This window comes from Protopterus annectens, chromosome 12.part0, assembly GCF_019279795.1.
Source record: "Protopterus annectens isolate FY-2018-M chromosome 12.part0, PAN1.0, whole genome shotgun sequence".
NCBI lineage: Eukaryota > Metazoa > Chordata > Ceratodontiformes > Protopteridae > Protopterus > Protopterus annectens.
Window position 1 is genome coordinate 172,473,132 of NC_056746.1, and position 26,616 is coordinate 172,499,747.

At 42.1% G+C, this 26,616-nt stretch overlaps 1 protein-coding gene across 1 annotated transcript in view; it reads right to left on the reverse strand.

The window, feature by feature from the left end:
• PKD1 (polycystin 1, transient receptor potential channel interacting) overlaps window positions 1-26,616 on the reverse strand; it is a 2,476,043-nt gene that overhangs the window by 107,258 nt on the left and 2,342,169 nt on the right. The window contains exon 47 of the mRNA XM_044088902.1: window positions 15,779-16,066. Within this exon, the coding sequence (XP_043944837.1) occupies window positions 15,779-16,066 (288 nt within the window). The remainder of the gene's footprint in view (window positions 1-15,778; window positions 16,067-26,616) is intronic.

Consider the following 26,616-nt stretch of genomic DNA (forward strand, 5'->3'; position numbering starts at 1 on the left):
TCAATGTCAGAAGCCATAATTTTAGTTTCTCTAGCAAGATTTCAAAAGAGAATTCTTCAATGGACTCTAGCAACGCAGTAGTCAATTCTTTATCAATCCATGTCAGCCCAAATAGGAATCATGCAGGCATGCAAAACATACCTTTGGTGGAGGATTTGATCAAATCAGGTTCTACAAGGCCGTCCTTTCATTCTCTCTCAGCCCAAGGCCATAGTGACCACAGACGCATCCCAGATTGGGTAGGTGAGGGGCCGTTCCTGCAGAAAATGGTTCAAGGCATTTAGTCCCTGAGAAGGCCAGTACACACATCACTGTCCTGGAAATGAGAGTGGTGCTCTCAGTGTTGCAGGCCTTCCAAGACTCTCTCCCTTTGAGAACACTTGTGTTTTAGATGGACAACATATCAGTAGTTTGGTATATCAACAAACATGGAGGACCAAGTCTTACCCCATGTGTCAAGAAGCTTCAAAGTGTGGCATTGGGCAATCTCTTCCAGACACTTTCTGATAATAACATACATGCCGGGAAAGTCCAACATGATAGCAGACAAACTGAGCAGGTCCATCTTACTACCTCACAAGTGGTCTCTCAACATAAAAAGTACAGTTTTGTACCTACCATAAATGTAGATGTTCGAGGATCCACATTGCTGCAGTCCTAACCATTGGGTAGTCCGCTGTCCAGTCGGCCCGAATACCAAAGTATATGGCTGACGTCGGTCAAGGCGCATTAGACTGACGTCAGGACGTCAGGGTACTAATGCGCATGACCGACATCATATCCTCAGTCTTTTCTTGCCCCAGATGTCAGAAGACCCTAAAAAGACAAGGCCAAAACCAAAAACACCAAACACTCCTGCACCAAAAATATGTACAATATATACAAAATTACAAGAGTATAACCTCACCCACACAACCACCCCTAAACACAGAGGGGAAGGAGGGAGGGTATTGGACTGCAGCAATGTGGATCCTCGAACATCTACATTTATGGTAGGTACAAAACTGTACTATGTTCTTCATTCCACATTGCTGCAGTCCTAACCATTGGTAGAATCCCAAAGCAGAGGTAAGGGAGGCTGGCAAATCATAAGGAAGCAGGAGCTGTCAACATGCCTTGCAAAATAGCTGTGGCAAAACCAGCCCTAGATTTAGAGTAGAGAGGAAGGTGGTAATGCTTAGAGAAAGTATGCACCGAACTCCAAGTAGCTGCCTCCAAAATATCCTTAGTTGCCACTCCCCTTAGAAATGCTGTTGAAGTGGCAGTAGCCCTAGTGGAATGAGGCCTAATCCCAGCTGGAATCTCCTTGCCATGATGGGAATAACAAAATGCAATGCAAAACCCAATCCACTTAGAAATAGTTTGTTTTGACACAGGCTTGCCCTGAGAACTCAAAGCAAAAGAAATAAACAACTGCTGAGACTGTCTAAAATCCTTAGTCCTGCTTAAATAACAACGCAACTGCCTGTGTACATCTAAAGTGTGCAAAATCTTTTCCCCCTTATTTTGGGGATCTGCATAGAAAGTAGGCAAATGAATAGTTTGGTTTAAAGCCACATTAGAAACCACCTTAGGCATAAAAGAAGGATTAGTACGTAATGATACCCTATCCTTATGGAAAATCAAAAAAGGCTCTACCGCCATAAGGGCCTGCAATTCAGAAACCCTTCTTGCAGAAGTAATGGCCAACAAAAAAGCAGTCTTCCATGACAAGTATTTCAAGTCAGCAGTAGCCGCAGGCTCAAAAGGTTGTAGAATAAGTTTCTCCAACACAAAATTGAGATCCCAAGCAGGAGTAGGAGCTCTACGTGGGGGTCTTATATTCTTTGCCCCTCTAAGAAATTGCTTGAACAAAGGATGCGAAAACAATGGCTGGTCACAATCATAGTGAGCTGAAATTGCTGCAGCATGAATCTTAATGGAAGAGAAAGACAAACCTTTGTCCAGTAACTCAGTAAGATATTGAAGAGCCACACTCAAATTAGGCTCAGAAATCTCCAAATTCTTTGCTGCACTCCAAAATAAAAATCTCTTCCATTTTTCTGCGTACACTTTCCTTGTACTAGGTCTTCTGGCTTCCATAATCACATTCAAAACTTGTTGAGGAAGTTGAGACCTGCTGTGTTTCAAAACAGAATATGCCATGCTGTTAGATGAAGAGAGTGAAGCTTGACATTGAGTAGATGACCGTCCCTCTGAGACAATAGGTGTGGAATCAAAGGTAAAGGCCATGGAGGCTTCCTTACCAGGTTCCTCAGTAATGGGTACCAGTGTTGCCGAGGCCAATCTGGAGCTATTAAAATCATCCTTGGCTTGTCTTGTCTGACCTTTAGGAGTACCTTTGGGAGAAGAGGCAGAGGTGGAAAGGCATACACATGAAGATTTTTCCAACTGAAAGAAAGAGCATCCACTTTCCAAGCTGTGTGATGAAACCTTTTCGTGCAAAACTTTGGCAGCTGGTGGTTTAGTGGAGAAGCGAACAGATCTATGTCTGGAGTTCCCCATGACACTGTCAATTTCCGAAATACATGAAGATCCAGTTTCCACTCGTGGGGATCCATGATTTGCCTGCTTAACACATCTGCTAAGGAGTTCTGTGCTCCCGGCAGAAACCTTGCCTGAAGAGTTAGTTGCAAGCTGAGCGCAGTCTCCCATAAAATCATTGCTTGCCTGCATAGAGGGTAAGAATGTGTTCCCCTTGTTTGTTGATGTACCACATGACAGTTGTGTTGTCTGTTAGAATCAACACCTGCCCTGGAAGAAGTAACTCCTTGAAAGCCATTAATGCAAACTGGACTGCTAACATCTCCTTCATGTTGATATGTAGATGCTGTAGTCTGGCAGGCCACTTGTCTTGTATCCACTTTCCATTCAGATGAGCTCCCCAAGCTATGTCTGAGGCATCTGTCGTTAGAATCTGACTCGCCTCTGGCCGGGTCACAGAGAGTCCCTTGTTTAGGTGACATTCCTGAGCCCACCACAAAAATTCCTTTTGATTGCAAGGTATTATTTGAATGACAGTGTCCAAATCCTGGCAGTGCTGTGTCCATACATTTTTGAGATACCATTGCAGCTTCCTCATATGCAGTTTGGCATTGGGAAGCACCAGAATACAAGATGCCATGAACCCTAAGGCTTGAAGGACTGTCCTTGCAGTCAGCCCGGACTGAAGAGATAGGTGATGGAAGTAAATGGAAAGATTCTTTTGTTTGTCCGGGGTTAAAAAGGCCATCTGGGCTGCTGTATTCAGTCTCACACCCAGAAAGCACATGTCTTGAGAGGGTACTAGACTGGACTTTATTTCGTTCACAGAATACCCTAGGCATCTTAGCACTGCTATCACATATTCCAAATGCTGTAAAAGGTCTTCCTTTTCTTGAGCCAGAATCAGGCAGTCGTCCAAGTAAGGATAGATTTGAATTCCTTTTAGCCTGAAGTAAGCTATCACTGGAGCCAGAACCTTTGTGAATACTCTGGGCAGTAGATAAGCCAAAGGGCAATGCAGAGAACTGATAATGGGAATTTCCAGCTCGAAACGCAGATACTTCCTGCAACTTAGTCTGATAGGCACATGAAGGTAAGCCTCCTTGAGATCTAAAGTTACCATCCAGTGATCTTTGCCCAGCAGAGGTAAAAGCTGTTGTAGCGTCAACATTTTGAACTTGGGAATGTCCAGATAAGTGTTGAGGATAGATAAATCCAAAATTGGTCTCCACGTGTCCCACTTCTTTGGTACTAGGAACAGGCGAGAATAAAATCCTAGGCCCCTTTCTGGCACAGGGACTGGCTGAATGGCCCCTATTTGGAGTAACAGAGAAATTTGCTTGTGAGCCTCTTTTCTTTGCAGAGGAGGAATGTCTGGCATGCCTTTGAAAGGAGGCAAGGTATGGAAATAAAACCTGTAACCGTGGTGAATGATATCCAAAACCCATCTGTCTTGGGTAATTAAATCCCAATTTTCTTTGAAAAGAGCCAACCTTCCTCCCAAAGGTGCTGCCAGACGAGAATGTACTGGCAGCTGAAAAGGCAGGTCATTGGGTCTGTTTACGAAAGGACTGACCCCTGCCCTCACCAGAAGTCTGAGCAGGTGAACTCCCTGTTCTAGGCCTAAAAGAACCTTGAGCTCTGCCCCTACCACGTCTAGACCTACCCCTAGACTGGGAATCATAAGCAGGATATGTCCATCCCTTAGTAGGCCAATTTCTACTAAACTTGGGAGGCTGCACCTGCAAAAAATCTTTAACAGTTTGCATAGACTTAGCCTTGTCCTCCATTTTCTTTAAAACTGCTTCCACAGGCGAACCAAACAACACGTCAGACTGTAAAGGAGCATCCAAAATCCTTGTCTTAACATGCTCAGCTAAATTCTGATCCCTCAACCAGGCGTGCCTACGAAGAACAGAACCAGTGGCAGCCACCCTCGAGGAGGCCTGCACAGCATCAAAACCACATTGCAATGAATGCTTACCCACCTGTTCAGACACATGAACTAAATCCTGCAACTCTTTACACTCAATACCTTCCGCCAGAGCATCCACCTTAGACTTCAATTGTGAAAGGAGATCATTTTGATATTTTAACATGTGAAACTGGCAATTCAACGCCCTCATGGCTAAAGTGGAAGAAGTATACACCTTCTTTCCCCATCTATCCAAAGCCCTTGCCTCTTTATCAGGAGGAACAGGATTTTTAACAACAGAAGCCTTAACACCTTTAGGCCCCTGAGAGACAGTTTCAGGGTCTGCCCTAGGACTCTTAAAAAGATACTTATGAGCTTCAGGCACCCTATAGTACCTATCCGGTTTAACTGGGGCAGGAGGCAAAGAATCAGGGTTCAGGGAAGCCTCTGCAAAAACATCTTCCACCACATTCAGAACAGGAGGTATAGCTAAAGGCCTATGCTGGGGTAAAAACAAGAATTCCCTAAGCCTCTTCCTGGAATCAGAGAAATCCTGACCTTCCCATTTAAAATGCTCCCTCATGGAATGCAGAGTCTCTGAAAATGAAAAATCCTCAGGAGGAGAAGCTGAAGGAGTAGAATCATCCACATCAGAATCAGAATAAGGAGGAAACTCCTGCAAGTCTTCAGCCGAAGACACAGAAGCCTCCGAACACTGCTCAAAACTCTCAAACTCAGGCTCCACCCTAGGCCTCTTATCAGGAGGGGGCATAGAACCTCTAATCATAGTAATCAAATCTTCTGCCATTTTAAGCATATGTTTCTTAGGCAAAGATCCTGAAGAGCTAGGAGAAACCCCCACTGAAGTTAAACCTGGCCTGCCTCTCAAAGAAGCCTTGGAAACAGAAGGGGAGGCTCTAACCACCTTAGGGAGAGAGGGAAGAACAGCCACCTGAGAAGTCCCTTCAGCCTGGCCTACCTCCTGAGAGGACACATCCTGTAACAGTAAAGTCTCTCCCTGAGACTCCAAAGAAACTCCTGGCAAAACCTCTGGCTCCACTGAGCCTTCTAAAGAACCGACGTCCGGGACTGCCGGTTCTTCTACTCTAGGCTTTGCTGCTTTGTCCTTGCGCTTTTTGGACGAAGCGGGCGTCGGAGCATCCGACGGCATTTTATAATTACAACGCTTCCCAAAAACTAACCTGGCACAGTCTAACCTTCTCTTAATAGTGCGTTTGTTAAATCTAGCACAAGAGCGGCATCCAACAACGTCGTGCTCAGGCCCTAAACAAGGTATACACAAGGTATGGTAATCCCTATGAGGTATCTGTTTCCCACAAGAAATACAGTTATTCACTTTTTCTGACATCCGGTTAAATACTGAGGCAAGAAAAAACCAAAATATTCCCCAACGGGGTACTTAGCCAACTTTGATTCGGTCTGAAACTCCGACTTCAGAAAATTTCAGAACGCCAACCTGCACTCGCAAAACTGCTTCTGCATCGGACCATGCGGCAAAAAAGACTGAGGATATGACGTCGGTCATGCGCATTAGTACTCTGACGTCCTGACGTCAGTCTAATGCGCCTTGACCGACGTCAGCCATATACTTTGGTATTCGGGCCGACTGGACAGCGGACTACCCAATGGTTAGGACTGCAGCAATGTGGAATGAAGAACATGTGGTAGAAATGATTTTCCATCAGTGGTACCAGCCTTGCTGCAATCTTTTTGCATCTCCCCTAAACAACAAGTGCAGCAGCTTCTTTGCCCTGAACCCCCCACCAGGGAAATTACTGAGGGATGCTCTGCTCCACTATTACCCCCCCTGGTCTCCTATATGCCTACTCCCCAACTCCCCTTATGCTCAAATTTCTGCGGAAGGATGCCCCATTGAAGAGCAACGTCATCCTCATTGCACCTTACTGGCCTCTGCAGATTTGGTTCCTCTTCCTTTGGCCTCATCTACTTTACCTGCCTTGGATTCTGGATCCGATTCCTGACCTCCTGTCCCACCCGACAGGCAGGATATATCCAGATATCTCAAACCTTAAGCTAACTGCATGTTTTTTTCACTTCCTTTAATAGCCAGAAAACTAATGCTCTCCTCCTGTCCATCATATACTTTTATCTTCCCATAATGCTTCTACAAGAAAACTTTACAGTTGTTGCTTGGGGGTCATCAGAAACATAATGACCCCTTCTCAGCCCCTGTGCAAAGTGTTCTTGAATTTTTGGCAACAATTTTGAATGAAGGAACTAGCTCCTCAACTATTAGAGTTCAGTTAGCAACAATCTCTAACTTTAACATTGGATTTGAGAATTTTTCACTGGCTTCATTCAAGCTTTGTAAGACCTTTTTTAGAGGCACTCTCCAGCTAAGACCCTACTCCACCATGGGACTTAAATTTGATACTGCAGACCTTAATTCATTCTCCCTTTGAACCAGCAGCAAAATGTGATCTTAAATTCCTGACCTGGAAAATTATCTTTCTAGTGGCCATTATTTCTGCTAGAAGAATTTCAGAACTTCAAGCAATGTCCTCTAAGCCTGCCTACTTGATTTTTCATAGGGATAGAGTAACTTTACATACCAACCGTTCTTTCCTTCCTAAGGTGGTGTCTGATCCAGTATCAACCAGTCCATTAATATGCTAGTTTTCTTTCCTAAATTTCAAACAAAGATGAAAATATGTTGCATTTATTAGATGTTTACAGACAATTACATTTTTACTTACATAGAGCAAAAGAAATTAGGAAGACAGATTGTTTGTGTCCTTTGCAGATTCTAAATTGGGCAAATCAGTTGCAAAGGTAATTTTAGCCAGATGGCTGATGTACTGCATATCATTTGTCTACAACAAGTTAGGTTTAACCTTACTAATACCTTTCAGAGGGCATTCAACTAGGTCCATTGCAACTTCTGCTGTCTAGGGTTCTGCACCCGTACCTTGAGCCCAGCTGGCATTCCAAGCCCCCATCAGTCACTTCCTGTTCCAGACGTCTGACAGAGGTTGATGTGGACAGGATGATGAGGAAATATCTGTCAGCACAGACAGAGATGGGTGTTCTCCTGAATCCTACCCCTTTGGGTCAGGAAGTCCTTATCTGCACTACTCTACCAATCTCTGCTCTTCTCCAATCCGTCCATTCATTTCTGAGCCCCTGGATCCGAGTCTGCTGGGACCACCTGGGTCAGATTTCAGGATAATAGTATCTTCGGCTCCGAGAAAGTCTCTGAGTGCACTGGCTCCAATGGTTTCGGAGTCGGATGACTCTCAGATCCGTAACATCCCTGTCAGATCTGAGGCATTAGAGACAACTCTGAAGTTGTCAGAGCCATCTCTACTCCTCAGGGCTTCGGAACTGGACAGCTCAGCTCAGATCTCCACCTCAGGTGGAATGCCTTAAGGGAAGATGGAGCCGATGCGGCGGACACATGGCTTCTGGGCTCTGTCAGCTTCTTTCTCCCCAGAGTGTTCTGCTTTTAAGGCAGTGGAGAGAGTTTTCTCTGCTTCTGCAGGATGGACTGTTCCTTATCCCTCAGATGTTCTCTCTGGATCTCATGTGCCTCTGCACCTTGAACCTCAACATTCTACACCACAGGGACAGCCAGCCGAAATTCTTCAGGTTACCCAACAGGGTATCAGCATGTCGTCTGATACTTCTCCAGAGCATCCCACCAAAGAGGTCCCTAGGAAGAGGAGGTGCAAGAGGAGTCACTTGGGACTCCCCTCAGGAGTCAGTCACCGAAGATACTGATTTTGATGAAGGGGAAGAGTCCCCAAGATCACCACCTGAAGACATCTTATTTGGAGACATTCTTGAGATTCTTAAGCAGAGGAGTGGTGGTTCTTCCGATAACCCTTTACCTGGAGGAATCAGTATTCCTGGAAGCATACAAACTCACTGACTTAATCTGTAGGTGGAGTGGAAGGAGCCAGGCACAGCTGAGCCAGTCCCTAAGAGACTGGATTGGATTCTGGCAGCACCAGTAAGAAGGGAGTTCTGGAGCAAAGGAGTGCAAGTAGATACTATGGATATGGTGGTGGCCACCAAGAAGGAACTTGCTGAGCAGAGTTCCTCTGTCCACCCCCCTAACAGGGAGTCTAGGGCATAGGACAGATTTGGGAAGCTTGTGTATGCTTCAGTGACCTTTGCCCTCAGGTTGCTGAACTACCTGGCACACTTTACGAGACTACAAAGGGACTTGATAATGGAATTGTCAAACTCCCTTTCAAGGACCACTACTGCCAGCAGTCAGACTTCTGTGGCCTTGCAGTTGGCTACCCTACAATCTATTTCTTATTTGTCCGTGAGGCTTATTTCCCATGCAGATGAAGGACCCTTGAGGGCGGTGAGTTCAGGTAGTTCCATCAGGAGTCCATTTCCATCAAGTCCTTGTTCGTCAGTGCACATTTTGATGGCAGTTCGTTGTTTGGCCCTAAATTTTAGGCCGCACTCTCCAGGTGTGAGAAAGATGGAAAAACCCTGTCTGCAGTGGGTGTACATTTTTTGACCCCCTCAAAGAACCCTTTCTTGGAATCAATGAGGTGGGGGAAAAAGGTGGCTTAGAAAGTCCTTGGGTACTTTCCAAGATCCACTGGAGATAGTTCCACCAAAGGCAGAGGGGGTAAAGGGGGTAACTTGAATGGATGCTGCTGCCCATGTGGTAGAGGAGGTTTGCAGAACCAGGTGTCCAGAGGTTCCTTCTCCGCCAGACCCTACCAGCACTCCTGAAAGGAGGCCCAATTGTCCCCCTCTATAGGCAATCAGAAGTTGATAATCCCTGCACCACAGAGCCTGGCTAGACATCACAAAAGATACATGGGTGTAGAGGATCACATCCAGAAGTTATATTATTCCCTTTTCTCTATCACCTCCTTCTGTATCAAAGTTTCCCAATATTCCACCCAGTCAGAGGAAACCAGTAGCAATCGAAATACAAAAGCTGCTAGAAAAAACAAGTCATCCAAGAGGTCCCACCAGACCAGACAGAATCCAGAACTTACTCAAGATTCTTTTTAGTGCCAAAGAAAATAGGGGACTGGAGGCCGATTTTGAATTTCAGCAACTTGAACAAATCAGTTCAACACACACAGTTTCAGATGGTCATGGTTCAGTCAATTCTCCCTTTTTTTGTGCAAGGACGACTGGATGTGCTTGAAAAACCTTTAGCATGCAAACTATCACATAAAAATGAACAGACAATCCAGAAGGTATTTATGCTTCTGGCTGGGAACAGCTCACTTGAGACAGCAGGGATTCTGAGTGTTTCCGTACTTAGACGACTGGCTCATTACTGCCCCGACCAGGCATTTGCTAATAAGAGTAAGAGATCAGGTACTCTAGACTTATTCCCATCTGGTGATTACCATAAATGACAACAAGTCTCATTTAGAACTGTCTCAGACATTGGAATTCATAGGAACAGTTTTCAACATGGTATCAGTGACGACTTCTCTTCCTGTCTTAAGAGTGCAGACTATCAGATTCCAGGTCAGGAAAATAATTTGCAGTACCACTGGCTCAGCCCTTTTGATTTGTCAAGCTTTATGGTCAATGTCAGCAGCCATAATTTTAATTTCTCTAGCAAGATTTCAAATGAGAATTCTTCAATGGATTCTAGCAACACAGTGGTCAATTCTTTACCAATGCATGTCAGCCCAACTAAGAACCAAGCAGGCATGCAAAACATACTTTTGGTTGAAGATTTGATCAGATCAGGTACTACAAAGGCTGTCCTTTCATTCTTCCCTCAGCCCAAGGCCATAGTGACCACAGACGCATCCCAGATTGGGTAGGTGAGGGGCCTTTCCTGCAGAAAATGGTCCAAGGCATTTGGTTCTCTGAGAAGGCCAATATACACATCACTGTCCTGGAAATGAGAGTGGTGCTCTCAGCGTTGAGGGCCTTCCAAGACTCTCTCCCTTTCAGGACACTTGTGTTTCAGATGGACAACATGTCAGTAGTTTGGTTTATTAACAAACAAGGAGGAAACAGGTCTTACCCCATGTGTCAAGTAGCCTCAAAGTGTGACACTGGGCAATCTCTTCCAGCCACTTTCTGATAGCATACATTCTGGGGAAGTCCAACATGATAGCAGACAAATTGAGCAGGTCCGTCCTACTACCTCACAAGTGGTCTCAACATAAAAGTGGCAGAAATGATTTTCCATCAGTGGGGCTAGCCTTGCTGCGATCTTTTTTGCATCTCCCCTAAACAACAAGTGCGGCAGCTTCTTTGTCCTGAGCCCCCAACCAGGGAAATCACTGAGGGATGCTCTGCTCCACTATTAGCCTCCCCCCCGGTCTCCTCTATGCCTAACCCCCAACTCCCCTTATTCTCAAATTTCTGCAGAAGAATGGCCAATTGAAGAGCAAAGTCATCCTCATTGCACCTTACTGGCCTCGGCAGATTTGGTTCCTCTTCCTTTGACCTCATCTACTTTACCCACCTTGGATTCTGGATCCAGTTCCTAACCTCCTGTCCCACCCGACAAGCATGATACATCCGGATATCTCAAACCTTAAGCTAACAGCATGGTTTCTCCACTTCCTTTAATAGCCAGATAACTGATGCTCTCCTCCTGTCTGTCATACATTTTTATCTGCCCATAATGCTTCTACAAGAAAACTTTGCAGTTTTTGCTTGGGGTCATCAGAAACACATTGACCCCTTCTCAGCCCCTGTAGAAAGTGTTCTTGAATTTTTGGCAACAATTTTTAATGAGGGAGCTTGCTCCTCAACCATTAAAGTTCAGTTGGCAACAATCTCTAACTTTAACATTGGATTTGAGAATTCTTCACTGGCTTCATTCAAGCTTTCTAAGACCTTTTTGAGAGGCACTCTTCTACTGAGACCCCCTATAAAGACCCTACTCCACCATGGGACTTAAATTTGGTACTGCAGACCTTAATTAATTCTCCCTTTGAACCAGCAGCAAAATGTGATCTTAAATTCCTGACCTGGAAAACTATCTTTTAGTGGCCATTACTTCTGCCAGAAGAATTTCAGAACTTCAAGCATTGCCCTTTAAGCCTGCCTACTTGATTTTTCATAGGGATAGAGTAACTTTATGTACCAACCTTTCTTTCCTTCCTAAGGTGGTGTCTGAATCTAGTATCAACCAGTCCATTAATATGCCAGTTTTCTTTCCTAAATTTGCAAACAAAGATGAATATATGTTGCATTTATTAGATGTTTACAGGCAATTACATTTTTACTTACATAGATCAAAAGAAATTAGGAAGACAGATCAATTGTTTGTGTCCTTCGCAGATTCTAAATTGGGCAAATCAGTTGTAAAGGTAATTTTAGCCAGATGGCTGATGGATTGCATATCATTTGTCTACAACAAGTTGGGTCTAATCTTACCACAACCTTTCAGAGTGCATTCAGCTAGGTCCATTGCAATTTCTGCTGGTTCTCTCCCCGTACCTTGAGCCTTGAGCCTAGTTGGCATTCCAAGCCCCCATCAGTCACTTCCTGTTCCAGATGTCTGACAGAGCTTGATGTGGACAGGATGATGAGGAAATATCTGACAGCACAGTTACAGATGGGTGTTCTCCTGAATTCTACCCATTCGGGTCAGGAAGTCCTTATCTGCACTACTCTACCAATCTCTACTCCTTCTCCAATCCATCCATTCATTTCTGAGCCCCTGGATCCAATTCTGCTGGGACCTTCTGAGTCAGATCTCAGGACATTAGTATCTTCAGCTCCAAGAAGGTCTCTGAGTGCACCATCTCTAACGGTTTTGGAGTCGGACGACTCTCAGATCCGTAGCATCCCTGTCAGATCTGAGGCATTAGAGTCGACTCCGAAGTTGTCAGAGCCATCTCTATTCCTCAGGGCTTCGGAACTGAACAGTTCAGCTGGACTGCCTTAAGGGTAGATAGAGCTGATGGGGCGGACACATGGCTTCTGGACTCTGTCGACTTTTTCTGCAGATTGCCCGCAGGAAATGGAGAACAAAGAATTTGCCCTTAGTTTAGAAGAAAATTATCTAAAGGAAGAGTTGCTTGATTGAATAGAGATGGACAGACATATTAAGATCAATGAAAGAAGTAAATGACAGAAAGTCAATATGACCCAAAATATTAGAAGTTTGATAAAACCAATGAACACATTAACAAGACTGTTTATAGAAATTCATGTGATATAACAGAAGTAAATAGGATAATATTATTGTGCAGCTAAATTAATTACAGACAAAGTCCTTAGCATAAAAATACAGGGCAGAAAGGAAAGGGAGAAATCAAATGCTATAATGGATGTATCAAATAGAGAAAACTATAAAGCAATTAAGACAAGAAGTGTCTGTGTTAAAACTGAATACAGTAGAGGGAACAGATCAACAAAAATATAGAGAAAGACAGGCGACATAAAAGCAACACACAGTATCAGAACAGACCAGGATATGTCATACACTATTGCAAATAAACTAAAGATATCAGCACAGGCAGAAATACTTAGAAGATATGCAGATAACTAAAGAAGATGCAGAAGATGGATGGTGCAGTGGTAGCATTCTCACCTCAGAGCAAGAGGTTCTCCGGTTCGATTCTCAGCTGGGGTGCCCTCTCAGCGGAGTCTGTATGTTCTCCCTGCATTTGTGTGGGTTTCCTCTAGGTTCTCTGGTTTCTTCCCATGTTACAAAGACATGTGTCTAGAGCATTTCTCCCCGGGCCTCTGCTGAAAATTGGCTTTGTTCCAAGTTGGACTTTCCCGGTAAACAAATGTTAAATAAAATAAGATAAATCTAAAGAAAGAGTACAAAATAAGCAATTTATTGATGACCCAAAAAATGTTTTATAGAGAACTGGGAAACAAGGCAAAAGGAATAATAACACTACCAAAAAGTGAAGAAATAAGACACATTTTGGGGAAATATCTATTACACTCCTGTGGAACATAAAGATGTTGAATGGATAGAAGAAGTAAAAGAAAGAATAAGATGTTCAAATGTACATGATATGAAATAAGATGAAGTAACAGCCAGAGAAATTGAAAGAAAATTAAGAAAAGCTCCTAACTGCAAAACCGCAGGCCCAGATGCAGTACCTAACCTTCTGGCTAAAAGCATTAAGTATTAACATCTTTACGTGAAGATTTAGCCATGAGTAAGAACTATTTATATGTGCACCCCGAATTGACACCAGCCTTGTTAACAAAAGGAAAAATGATACATCTTAAGAGTGAACCTGCAAGATACCTAAAACTTCTTCTTCTCTTCTTCTCTTTCGGCTGTTCCCATTAGGATTCACCACAGTGGATCATCTGTTTCCATTTCTTCTTGTCCTCTGCATCTTGCTCCATCACACCAATCACTTGCAGGTCCTCTCTCACCACATCCATAAACCTCATCTTAGGCCTTCCCCTTTTCCTCTTACCTGGCAGCTCCATCCTTAGCATCCTTTGCCCAATATAACCAGCATCCCTCCTCTGCACATGTCCAAACCAACACAATCTCGCCCTTCTGGCTTTGTTTCCAAACAGTCTAACCTGAGCTGACCCTCTAATGTACTGATTCCTAATCCTGTCCATCCTCGTCACACCCAGTGCAAATCTTAACACCTTTAACTCTGCCACGTCCAGCTCTGACTCCTGCCTTTTTGTCAATGCCAGCATCTCTAACCCATATAACATAGCTGTTCTCGCTACCCTCTTGTAGACCTTCCCTTTCACTCTTGCTGGTACCAGCCTGTCACAAATCACTCATGACACTCTTCTCCACCCATTCCAGCCTGCCTGTACTCTCTTCCACAATCACCATTCCTCTGAACTGTTGATCCCAAGTGTTTAAACTCATCCACCTTCACCAGTTCCACTCCCTGCATCCTCACCATTCCTCTATCCTCCTTCTCATTCACACACATATATATTCTGTCTTCGTCCTACTGACCTTCATTCCTCTCCTCTCTAAAGCACATCTCCTCTTCTCTAGGGTCTCCTCAACCTGGTCCCAACTCTCACTACAGATCACAATATCATCTGCAAACATCATAGCCCACAAGGCCTCCTGTCTGATCTCGTCTGTCAACCTGTCCATCACAGTTGCAAATAAGAAAGGGCTCAGAGCTGATCCTTGATGTAATCCCACCTCCATCTTAAACGCACCCATCATTCCCACTTCAGACCTCACCTCTGTCACACTACCCTTGTACATATCCTGTACCACTCTTATATACTTCTATGCCACTCCCGACTTCCTCATACAATACCTCACTTGCCTTCAGATGCTATATAAACTATACACTAGAACTGATGCCTACAGAGTTTATAGTCATTTAAAAGAAAAAAAATCAATCATGCCAATAGAACAAAAGGGTAACAAAAGAAAGTCATATGGAACAAAGGATCCATCCATCCACAATCCATGTTTTCCCTATTTTTGCACATGGGGTTGGGATATCACTTCAACAGTGACAATCATCTAAAGCTAGCGTTTTCACCACCAGGTGGCTAGCCCTGCCGCAGTAGTGATTCCACACCACACACTCGTACGTGCACTCATAGCTATGGCCAATTTAGGGGATCCAATCCAACTATTTCTTTGTCTTTGGAATGTGAGAGGAAACTGGAGAACCCAGAGGATTGACAGAATCAAGAAGATTTAACATTTTTTTACAGAAGTGCCTGCATAAATATTTTTACACACCAAACAGAATGGGGGAGAATGTTGGAGATGCAAAGAAAGAGGTACTTGTACTCATATTTTCTGGGAATGTAGGAGATTATAAACATATAAGAAAGAACTGGAAGGAGTGGTGAAGAAGTTCTTTGGAGATGAGACAAAGATGATCCCTATAATTTGAATATTAGGATAGGGCAAATGGATAGTGATACAACACAAAGTGATAGTGAGAAAGTTAATGACAATAGGGAATTACAAGAAAGTGGAATACAAAAAACGAGCCTAATGTAAGAGATGTGTTCGAAATCATGAATGAGTTGGAAAGATTGGAAGGATTAGGAGAAGATGATGAAGGAAGTAAAAGGCATAGCAGCATAAGGAGCATTTGGAAGGAAAAAAGTGGGAGAACAAAGTGAAGTAATCTAGAGCGGAAGGTGAATAAGGAATAAAATGAAGCAACAAAAGCTGGATGCAAATGAAAGGCACTGTATATTGGAGAAATTGGGAGTGTACCATAAACTCATTTAAAGTCTCTGCATTGTGCTAATATATTGACTGATAAAGTGAATATAACTTTATTACACTTAACACATGCACTTATAATCTCTCAGTAGCATTCCCTTTTTATGACTTGTGTGACACTATGTAGTCACTATCCTGGTAAGAAAATACCCCCAAAATATTTTACTTAAATACTCCCCAAACACTCTTCTTAAATATCAGTGACATATTACTCTTACCTTTATGGTTAGGAGAAAAAGAAGGGAAGCTGACAAGCCAGTGAAGGTGTCACTGAAAAACAATATTTGGTAGAAGTCAATGAACTCATTACGATTTTGCAGATATTTTGCCCACAGCTGATCGGCAATAGTAGTTATCTTCACATGTACGACCACAGAGCTAACAGACAGAAGAATGATCACCCACTGAATGTAATTCCACAAATGGGTAAAGTAGGTCCAGCCTTCTTTCTTCATAGAAAGTGATTCAGAAATCACAAAGGACACAACAAACAGCATTAAGAATACCTAGAGGCAGAAGAGGCTCTTTGTTAGAACACACACAAAAAAATCACAGAAAATTTACACTGTACACAATTTTGTAAAATGGATATTGACTATATCTGTACAGAAGAGTTATTTGCTAAGAAACATTATCATTATGAAAAAAATGAATTTAGACAAGTAATTATTTTACTTTACTGGACATGTAGGTTGTGCTGACCTTTGGAAACTCCTTTCATTATCAGGGATAAATACTAAAACAGCAAACTGACAAATCATTCAACTACCCTGAAGGCAGAGAGAAATTGTAAATATCCCCTTCTCTTCAGTAATGTGAGAATTCCTGCCATGCATGACAGAAAAATTAGATAAAATCAAATGTAACTAGGCAATGACTGCACATACTGACAAAGAATTAAATATGACCGAAGTGACATTGCATGTGTGTGTATGTGTTTGTTTTAAGTATGGATATTTATATGGGATACTGCCTGAATCTGGTTAACAGGGGTAATAAAATGTCAAAAAATGTATATGTTTGTACATATTTCATGTTATATACATTAATATCTCTCTCTCTCTCTCTCTCTCTATATATATATATATATATATATATATATATATATATATATATATATATATACATATGCATACATATATATCTAAATATTACTATATATATATATATATACACACACACACACACACACACACACACACACACACACACACACACACACACACACACACACACACACACACAGGTCTACTTCACTTGACCTAAAACTCATTTGACTGACATCCATTTGACCAACACCCAATTCACCTAAATTTCATTTGACTGACAACTCACTCCACCAACAGCTTACAATGCTGAATTTCAACATACTAAATCTTAAACCATAGACAAGCACGCTTAGAACACCAATAATTAACCCTTGCCAGAATTTAAAAACTACTTACTAACCCTCTTAACAGAAACGGGACAATGTACAACCAAACTAGGTAGGAGGCTGTACCCCCCACACCCACCCTAATTATATATACTAATTCCACGATCGCACTACAGTGAGGAAAAGGTCATATACCTTTAACACGCCTTACAGTACTCTACACGTTGCCACTACTGCTGGAATGTACAAAACATTCACCAAATTACTTTATATACTTCCCATAAAAAAGTAAATAAAAAAACAACATTTAGAAACACTACAACACTACTTTCTACATGACTATCGGAATTGTCACAGGTGAAGGAAAACCCACAACAAGTCTATGTCTTATATGTCGGTGAAATGGGAGTCCGTCAAATGAAATTTAGGTCAAGTGGTTTTAGGTCAAGTGAAGGGGTCTATATCATGCTGTCGAACTCTTAAAAGTTCGAACGTCATATGGTCGACACCATATGATCGAACTTTTAAATGTTCGAACGTTTCAATGGAGATTTCCATACAGTGTGGAATGGGAAAATTTCCCTTTTCTACACTGTAGTGCGATCTCGGAGTTGGTATATTTAAATAGTGGGGGGTGCAGGGGAGGTAATTAAACTGTTCAGGTAGGTTTTTTTCCTTTGGTTTATTTTTTTTATTACATTTTCAAACTTTTAAAAGTTTGATTATGTAACTTAGACGCAAGTGAAGTTGACCCATACACACACACACACACACACACACACACACACACACACACACATATATATTAACGTGTGTGTGTGTGTGTGTGTGTATACATGTGTATGTATATATATATATATATATATATATATATATATATATATATAGCCCTCTAAACATCGAATGGTTACAGTAGTGAATGTTAAACATTAAAAACGACATCTCCAAAAACCCAGAAGCTTGAATACTTTGTCAGGATCACAAAATCTTTTTTACAGGGGGGAAGCCCTCCTGTGCTTCCTACACCCCCTAATTATATGCACAATCTCTGAGATCACACTACAGTGGGGAAAGGGGCAAAACCCCATTCCCCACTGTACCGCAGTCCTGCACAGCAACAGCACATAATATTCGAGCTTGCTTGTTTCAGGTGATGTGGGTTAATTTTTTTAACGTTCACTCTTATGAATGTTCAATGTTTAGACAAGGATCCACACATAAATATGAGCTTCATTCATTCTGTCACATATTCATGTGCATGACAGAGTGAACTGTACGGTCATTTGTTTAAATGTTCACTGTACTGAAAGTTAATTTTGTTGAATGCATGTTGTATAGTAACTGGTAAACAGTTTGTGTATGTGTCTGTGTGTCTGCATGTGTGCCTGAAATGTTTTGGGGTTAGGATTAGATAAGGGTTATGGAAGGGGATGAGGATAGATGTAGTGTGTGTGTGTTTTAGAGTTAGGTAAGGTTATTGATTTAATGGCTTGCGTGTGTGTTGCTTGTTTAACCCTGTCTTGTTTAGTAGTAGTGTTATGGTATTTTTTTAAGGTAAGGTGTAAGGTTAGGGGCAGAGTTAGGGTTAGCATGCATCATTAAGGTGGTGCAAGTGCCTACAGGTCCATCCGTGGCAGTGACAGATGAGCAGTGGTGCACACATGGGCCAGTGCCAGCTGATTCCTCTGGTTCACTAGTGGTCATGCGGTCTGACCTCTGCAAGGGGATGGAAGACAGTCTACTGAAGAATGCTTGGAGAGTGTTTGTTGGTGATCTCCACGGCATCCCATCAGGAGAGGGGTACAGTCTTTTCTTCTGAGAGTAGCCCACCATCAGGTAAAGATGTTGGTTGCTCCAAATGCGCACTGGCATTTCTATACCAATTTGGATACTTTGGAATGCCTCCTGGTGCTGCTTGTTGAGTCATGTGACTGACCGGCCCACAGCATCAGGCCACCTGGGTCAGAGCCTGCCCATGCAAGCACAGGAGGACTATGGCTGACCAAGTTCGCAGACAACTGCAAACTGGGGGCCATAGTTGACTCTCTGGCTGACACAGACATCTTCCAGAAGGGTCTCACTGAGACGGATACCTGGTGTCAAAATCATGGCCTCAAGCTAAATACCAAAAAGTGCATAGTCATCCCCTTTGGAAAAAACAAAGTACCTGAACTAACACAAATGTGGTAGTCCCCTAAATACAGAAAATGTAATAAGGGATCTGGGGACCCAAGTAGATAGTAATCTCTCCTTTGATAATCATATTGCCAAGGTGGTTAGAAAATCCTTCTATGTGGCCCACCTAATCACAAAAGTGTTCACATCTAGAACAAAAGAGGTTATTGTGCCCCTCTACTCATCACTCATCAGACCCATTATAGAGTACAATGCCCCATTTGGGATGTACCTTACAAGACACCTGCAACAGCTGGGAAGACCACAGAAGTACCTCACCAAGAGGATTACTGGCCTCAAACAGATGCCCTATGCAGCCCGACTGAAAAAACTCCAGCTGTACTCGGTTGCATACTGCTTACTCAGAGGTGATCTCTGCCTGACATACAAGGCCATGTCTAACCCAGAATTGATGGACATGCTCCACCTAAAAAAAAAAAAAACAAATCCCCGAGAGCCACACGCTCTAGGAATCTATACCTCACCACAAAGATAAACAAAACATGCTAGAGGGATAGATTCCTGTCCCAAAGACTCCCCATGCTTTGGAACAGGATTCCAATCTACATTAGGCAGAGCCCCCCACTAACACTCTTCAAGAGAAACCTTGACGAGTGGATGGGAAACAGAAAATTTACCCCAGGGATCACTGCAGTGGCTCTGCTGGACAAAGGCACAGGGAACTAATGGCTCTGCTGGACAGAGGCACAGGATACTAATCTAAGGGGGCGGTGAAAGCCAACACATTCTGGCTACGCTTATAGATGCCCTCGGGCAGATAGCCTAGTACTTACCTATGAACCTATGACATTAGCCAAGGAGGTGACTACTTTGTAAGTGTGCTGTCCTCTGGGAAGGTTTGGCATGCCCTGTACCCTACCTCATCACCCAACTAGATGTTTTCTTATGAGTCATTTCTCATACCTTGTTTGAATTCAACCCCCCGATCACAAATTTCCCACCCTTTGTATGTCCGTATCCCTCCACTGTTGTTCCTACCTAATGTGTCCTTACTACCCCATCAGTCTCTGTCTTGCATTTCATGTTTGTTTCCTTGTATGCCTTGCTCCATCTATCCCTCCCTTCAAAATTCCTCCTTACCTTTCGTACCTTCATCTTCCTTTCCTCTTCATACCCAAAGACACACGCAGATACACGTACATATGAAAAGGACAGCTGCGTCCTCCCACCAATTTATCTTCTTTCCCTCCACCTATCATTTATTTCCTTAGGGTTACCCTTGTGTTTTTGTCTATGCTTGCTATTCCCCCTTTTCTAACTTTTCTATCTCCTCTTTCCTCCTTAATTGTATAATAAAATTTGTGGAAACTTTGCTGTGCTGGCCCTCTGTGGCCTGTTCACAGTGCCTGAGTTGTAGCTATGAAATCCTTCACTATGTGCATGAACATGTATAGATTTGTTAACGCTTCCTTATCTGTTTTGTGACATTGATCACGTGAGCTTTGGTAGCATGACCTCTTCCATATAGTTAACTAGAGCAACTGTTTACTGTAGCATAGCAGCACTAATTTACTTATCAACCCTTTTCTTGGAACACTAGCAGTATGCCAGTTCTCATAAATTACTAAGCAGCTATAGACTGTGTTGCTGTATGGAATCTGTGATTTGCTGCTGTACCACCACAGAACAGCAAATTTTTCTAAATACTCCACACACAGATGAATATATTGAAGTATTCAGAAAGGTTTCAAGTATGGTTATATTATGTTTCTTAACGGTTACATATAGGTGACCTCTGCCTGGTCCATATAGCAATGCGTAATCTGGTTCTGTTTGAAAGTTTGTTCTTGGTGCACACTACTGTAACACCAGAGTGGGGATCCTAGTACTAAGAGTAAATATCAATAACAGTAAAAAAGAAAAAAAACATTACCAATAAATCATGGCACAGCACCTTCAAAACTTCCTGACTTATGGAATACACTTCCTCTTATAATCAGAAGAAGCTGACCACATTCTTCTTTCAGAAATAATCATCTCATTACTGCAAAGATAGTAAGTCTGACAACAATAATGCATTCTGACTTTGCTCTAAACATTAGGCCCAGTTCAAAAAGATTACTGCAAGATGTACACCTCACAGTAACCATTTCTGAAGCAGAAACAGCCCTACTACAATGCTGCAACATGAAGACATGCAGCACAGCAGTATGCTGTCCCTGTGGCTGTGCCAAATGCTAATGATGCATTCCAAAGGAGAGGCATGTGCTAATTAGCCACATGCTTTCCCAAGAACTGCCTGTGGTAAGGCCTTTATGCTTGGCCACTTTTGGCCGGTCATGTTAATGAAGATGGCCAAAAGCTCATGTTCACCTATCACAGTAGAGGTAAGTCCTGTGATGTTTAGTGGACAGATAGTGCTGGTGTGTGTGTGTCTGCCTTAATGGTTGAAGCATGGAGTTTAGTGAGAGGTAGGTTTGGTTTTGTGTGTGTGTGTGTGTGTGTGTGTGTGTGTGTGTGTGTGTGTGTGTGTGTGTGTGTGTGTGTGTATGGGTTGATGGGTGAGTGTGACTGTAAATGCGATTGGGTGGGCGTGTATGGAATGAACGTTTGAATGTATGTGTGTGTATGGAGTGGGGGGAGTTGTCACACTCCCCTAGACTAGTGAGCAACTCTTGGAACATTTTTTTTTGGGGGGTGAACACTAGGCATCAGGCATACATTGTGTGTTAAAGGCACTTATCGAAGATGTGGGTTGGGACGGGGTAAACACTAGACACCAAGCATAACTTTTACATTGTGCCTTAAATGTGCCTTAAAGGCACTTATCAAACATGTGGGTCAGGAGGGGATGAACACTAGACGCCAGGCATAACTTTTACATTGTGCCTTAAAGGCACTTATCAAAGATGTGGGTCAGGAGGGGGTGAACACTAGACACTTTTACAATGTGCCTTATGGGTACTTGTGAAGAAAAAAAAGACAGTATGGGATGGGGGCTCACTAGACACCAGGGATACTCTAAATAGCATGCCTTAGAGGCACTAAAAAGGATTTAGACCCAACATTCTCCCACCTCCAACAGAGGATATTAGTTCTCTGCTCCACTATTATACACCAGAGAAAACATGAAATAATTAACTGAAAAAAGGTAAAGTACAAAGGAGGGAGAAGGTTTCAAACCCTTCATCTTTGACACAGGAAACAGCAGCATTAACCCAACACACTAACTGATAGGTTACTGTAGCAAGGATGAGTATCCTGGGCATTATTCAATGACCAACAGTTTGTGACTTATGAGGAAGGGGGCACATATAAGCATACCTCTCAAACTTGTAGAGCAAGAAATCTACATACAGACAAAGACAATTGGGGACAAATGTACACTATCAAGCCCAGATTGTAATTATTCCTCTTATAAACATAAAGTCATTAGATTAACAGCTTTTGCACTAGCGTGCATTTACTGAAGGAAATGAAACATGAAACTTTAATGTCTGGTATTAATGACTGACTGTAATCATCAGTGATTTATGAGTGCAGGAAAAAAGGAGACATGGGGGACGTTTAGATAACACAGGGACAGATATGAGGTATGTGTGTTTTACTTGGTAGATGTATGTAATAGTGAGACTGAGGCATGCCTGTTGTAATGCAGTGCATGGGCTGCCAGTGTTAATTACCACATGAAGTGTTGTTCTGCACTCATGATAGTTAATGGTGATTCAGAGACATGCAGATTAGCCAGTTATCCAGTCTTTCCTCATTGCAGCTAATATGTGTCTGAATCACAAAAACTCACATCATGGAAACAGCCACTTTTTACTGCAGCTCATATCAAAGACTGTGGGTCTACTTCTGAATCCACTGGATTGTGATTTATTTCTTCTTCTATGTCTGCAATTGTGTGTGAATTGATTAATTGGGATTTTATTAAATATGTATTGATAAAGCATAATAATTTTTTATAACATAGATGTATATAGAATAAAAAAATCATGGGTTCATGAATACAAGAACTAGAAAATATCAGCATGGGGTTATAACAGTCAAGCTACTTAAAGGTTAGCAGGGTGAGCTTGGCAATCAAACATATGAACCTATTTATGACTGATGCATGGCATTTGTTTACTGCATCCAAATCTATTGGTTCTTCACATTTTTCAGTGATACCCATGAAAGCATCTCACTACTGCCATGTAGCCTTTTTTCTTCATACTCTGTGTATGTCTTCCAGTAACAGGGACCTCCTGACCTAACATCGGTCTTCAGGAACGCCTCTCCCCATTGACTAGAAACATCTAGTACTGGTTGATTACCTGTAAGCAGTGCATACTTCTTTCCATGTAAGTACTGACATTTCCTCGTCCCCCAAACTAAGCTAAGGGCTCCTTTTCCTTAAGGGCACAGTTACATTTTAGTTTCAGTCAGTAACCTTGAAACAAATATAAGGGTTCTCTCTGTTTCAGCCTGAAATAATTCAGTAGAATGGTAACAATTTAATGTGATTAAGCATCTTATGTCACTCCTAGGTAATAGTAAATCTGAGTGGTTAATGCTTTGTATGATGAGATACTTTCTCTTAGTTTCTTGGTGATGTCTGCACCAGTGGTATAGGGGGATAAAGCTCTGGCTACAGCTCAGGTGACTAGAATTCGATTAGCAGCTCACGTTCTTAATGATGCAGGCAGGGAAGATGGGTGTGTCCATCTGGTGCATGGGGGTTAATACAATGCACATGCCCAGTAGCATATACAAGTATTCTAACTTTGTTAACAAAGATAGGAGGACAACCAAATAGTGCTTCTTGTTGGTAGACAGGGACATCCTAGTGACATTACCTCACAGTGGAAGTTAAGGGGTGGTACATCACTCATACCCATAGGGTGTCACTGAGGTAGGTGCAAGATAGGAACTGGCCAGTAGCATATACAAGTATTCTAACTTTGCTAGCAATGATAGGAGAACAACCAAACAGTGCCTCTTGTTGGTGGACAGGGACATCCTAGTGACATTACCTCATAGTAGAAGTTAAGGGGTGGTACATCACTGATACCCATAGGGTGTCACTGAGGTAGGTGCAAGATAGGAACTGGGCTTAAAAGAAAAATGTTGAACCACTCTAATTGCTGCCATTAAGATGGCCGCTTCTGGTCAACTATCATCCCTGGTTATAGGAGAATGTATAAGACAATTGGTAAAGAAGAAGCTGATGACCAGCAGGCAGTGAGAGCAAAGAGGAGCAAAACCAACAAAGACACTTCTGATGATGTGTTTTAAGTACTCACTCCACTTATATTAAGGACCATCTTGCAGCAGGGCATTTAATATTTGTATTAGAACTAAGATGTTCTGTAGAAACGTATGGCAGTAAATAAGAAGTTCTAACTATAGATCATCAGTTCTAACTATGAACTCACTTGTGAATATTTTGGATGCGCAAATGCCTGCAGCATGGCCTCAGTAGTTTCCTGCAAAGTTTATAGTCCATTCTAACCAATTACATGCCCGGCAAAGGAAATTTATGACTTCAGGCTTGGCTTTATTTGCTTTATGCTCCTACTGTGATAGCCATTTATGACTCTTTTAAAGAAATTGTACAGACATTTTTCTTCATTTTCCTCATCACTAGAATGGTATTTTAGTGACATTTTGTACTGAGTTCCTTTAATTATTTTGTGAACTACCTCCAGACAAACAGCTGGTGCATGTCACTAAGAATGTACTAATTATCAGCAGTTTTTATTAGGATCTTCTGTCTGTGTATACATTTGTTTTATGCTAACTTTTGTAACTTTCTTTTATCCAGCATCTTAGTTTTGTGGTATATTTATAATAACGGAAGAAGAACTACTCAAATCTTCACACACAAAAACACCCTCTGTTTTATTTCTCTTTAGCACTAATGCAACAGGTGCGACCCATTACATGCTCAGAATGGACCCATCTGTAGGAGTTTTCACTGGGCACTTTGACTCTCTCCCATGTCCAAAACATATACCCTAGGTAAGCTGGTGAACTTTCAAATTGCCCGTGTGTGTGTGTGTGTGTGTGTGTGTGTGTACATACATGTACGTATTCATGCATGCATGTGTGTGTTTGCTGTGAAGACTGATGTCTTTCTCCAGTTTTAATTTCTCTGTTTTTGTACCCAATAAGTTCTGGAATGTGTTCTGACTCCTCCTCTGACACTGAAATGGATAAAGTGGGTATTCAAGAAAGAATGCTATATCCCTCCACCACCACTTTTCAGATTTAAAATAAATTATTTGATACAGATAAATGCATTGCATATTTGATATATCCCAAACATACACTTGTTGCATTTTCACATTTTCATATAGACATGAAATTATAATCACTTACATAATGAATTTAATTTTGCTGTACATAATGAATTTAGTTTTCCTATTTTTTGTTTTGTTTTGATGACATCAGAAACACACGAGTTTGTGATCTGTGTGTTATTTATTTATTATTATTATTCAATGTGGTAACAGGGATAGAGCACTAATCCAAAATTTCAGACCAGAGAAAAGAAAAAAATACAGTAAGCCTGTAAATTAACAAGCAAATGTTACAAAATACAAGAAAATGTGTATGAGACATCAACACTAAGAGAATAACAGTGCTAACATAAAAAAATATATATAAAGTAGTAGGGCGGGGATAGAGTTAGGAGAGGACAGGAGATGAAGCAGGAGTTATAAAGTGTGAAGACCGAGGGCACATTTAGGTGGAGTGTGAGTGAAAGTGACAGTGAGTAAGAAGGAGAAGGCAAACTGAGAATGATTTTATACAATTTTTACAACAGTGTAAAATATTTAACTAAATTATATAAAGAGATGAAATGAGCGAAATAGAATGCAAGAGGAGGAGATCCAAAGTAGCCAGAATGGAGAAAAAAGGGATTGGGGTGGGAGAAGATTAGGTAATGTGGCCAGTGGGAAAATGTTTGCATTCTGACTCAATCTTGAGAAGCTGTCTAAGCTCTGCGCTGAATGAGGGATCAGTAGAGTGGTCATTCAAATTTGTAAGGGGGGGGTCCCAGTACTTGGGGCCTAGGATGGAGAAGGCAAGGTCAGTGCATTGAAGTCTGTTTCTGGAACTTTAAAGATATAGACCTGATCAGGTGAGACTTCTTAGATTGTAACTGGGAGCTTGCCTAAGCAAGTTGGAGGCAAGTGAAGGGCAGGAGTGTTCCTTAAGTAGCTTGCAGTATTGGGATCCAAGTAGAAAGAAGGCTTGTTGTTGGACAGGCATGCAGTTGTCTTCGTTGAATGTGATACAATGGTGCTCATTCCTAGGAGACAGAGTAGTGAAACAACAGTTGGAATTATAGTTTGGATGGTGGCGGAGTTTTTTGGAGGTAGCTGCAACCAAAGTCTTTCTTCTTTCTGGACTAGTAGTATACTTTGATTTGATTAGCACTCAAGCGTCTTCCATTTCTTGAATATGTAGGTGATTTACTTATGTACATGTTGATCAGGAATGCCCAAACATGCAAGTCTGATTCTTAGAGAAGTCCCAGGGAGAAAAGCTTCA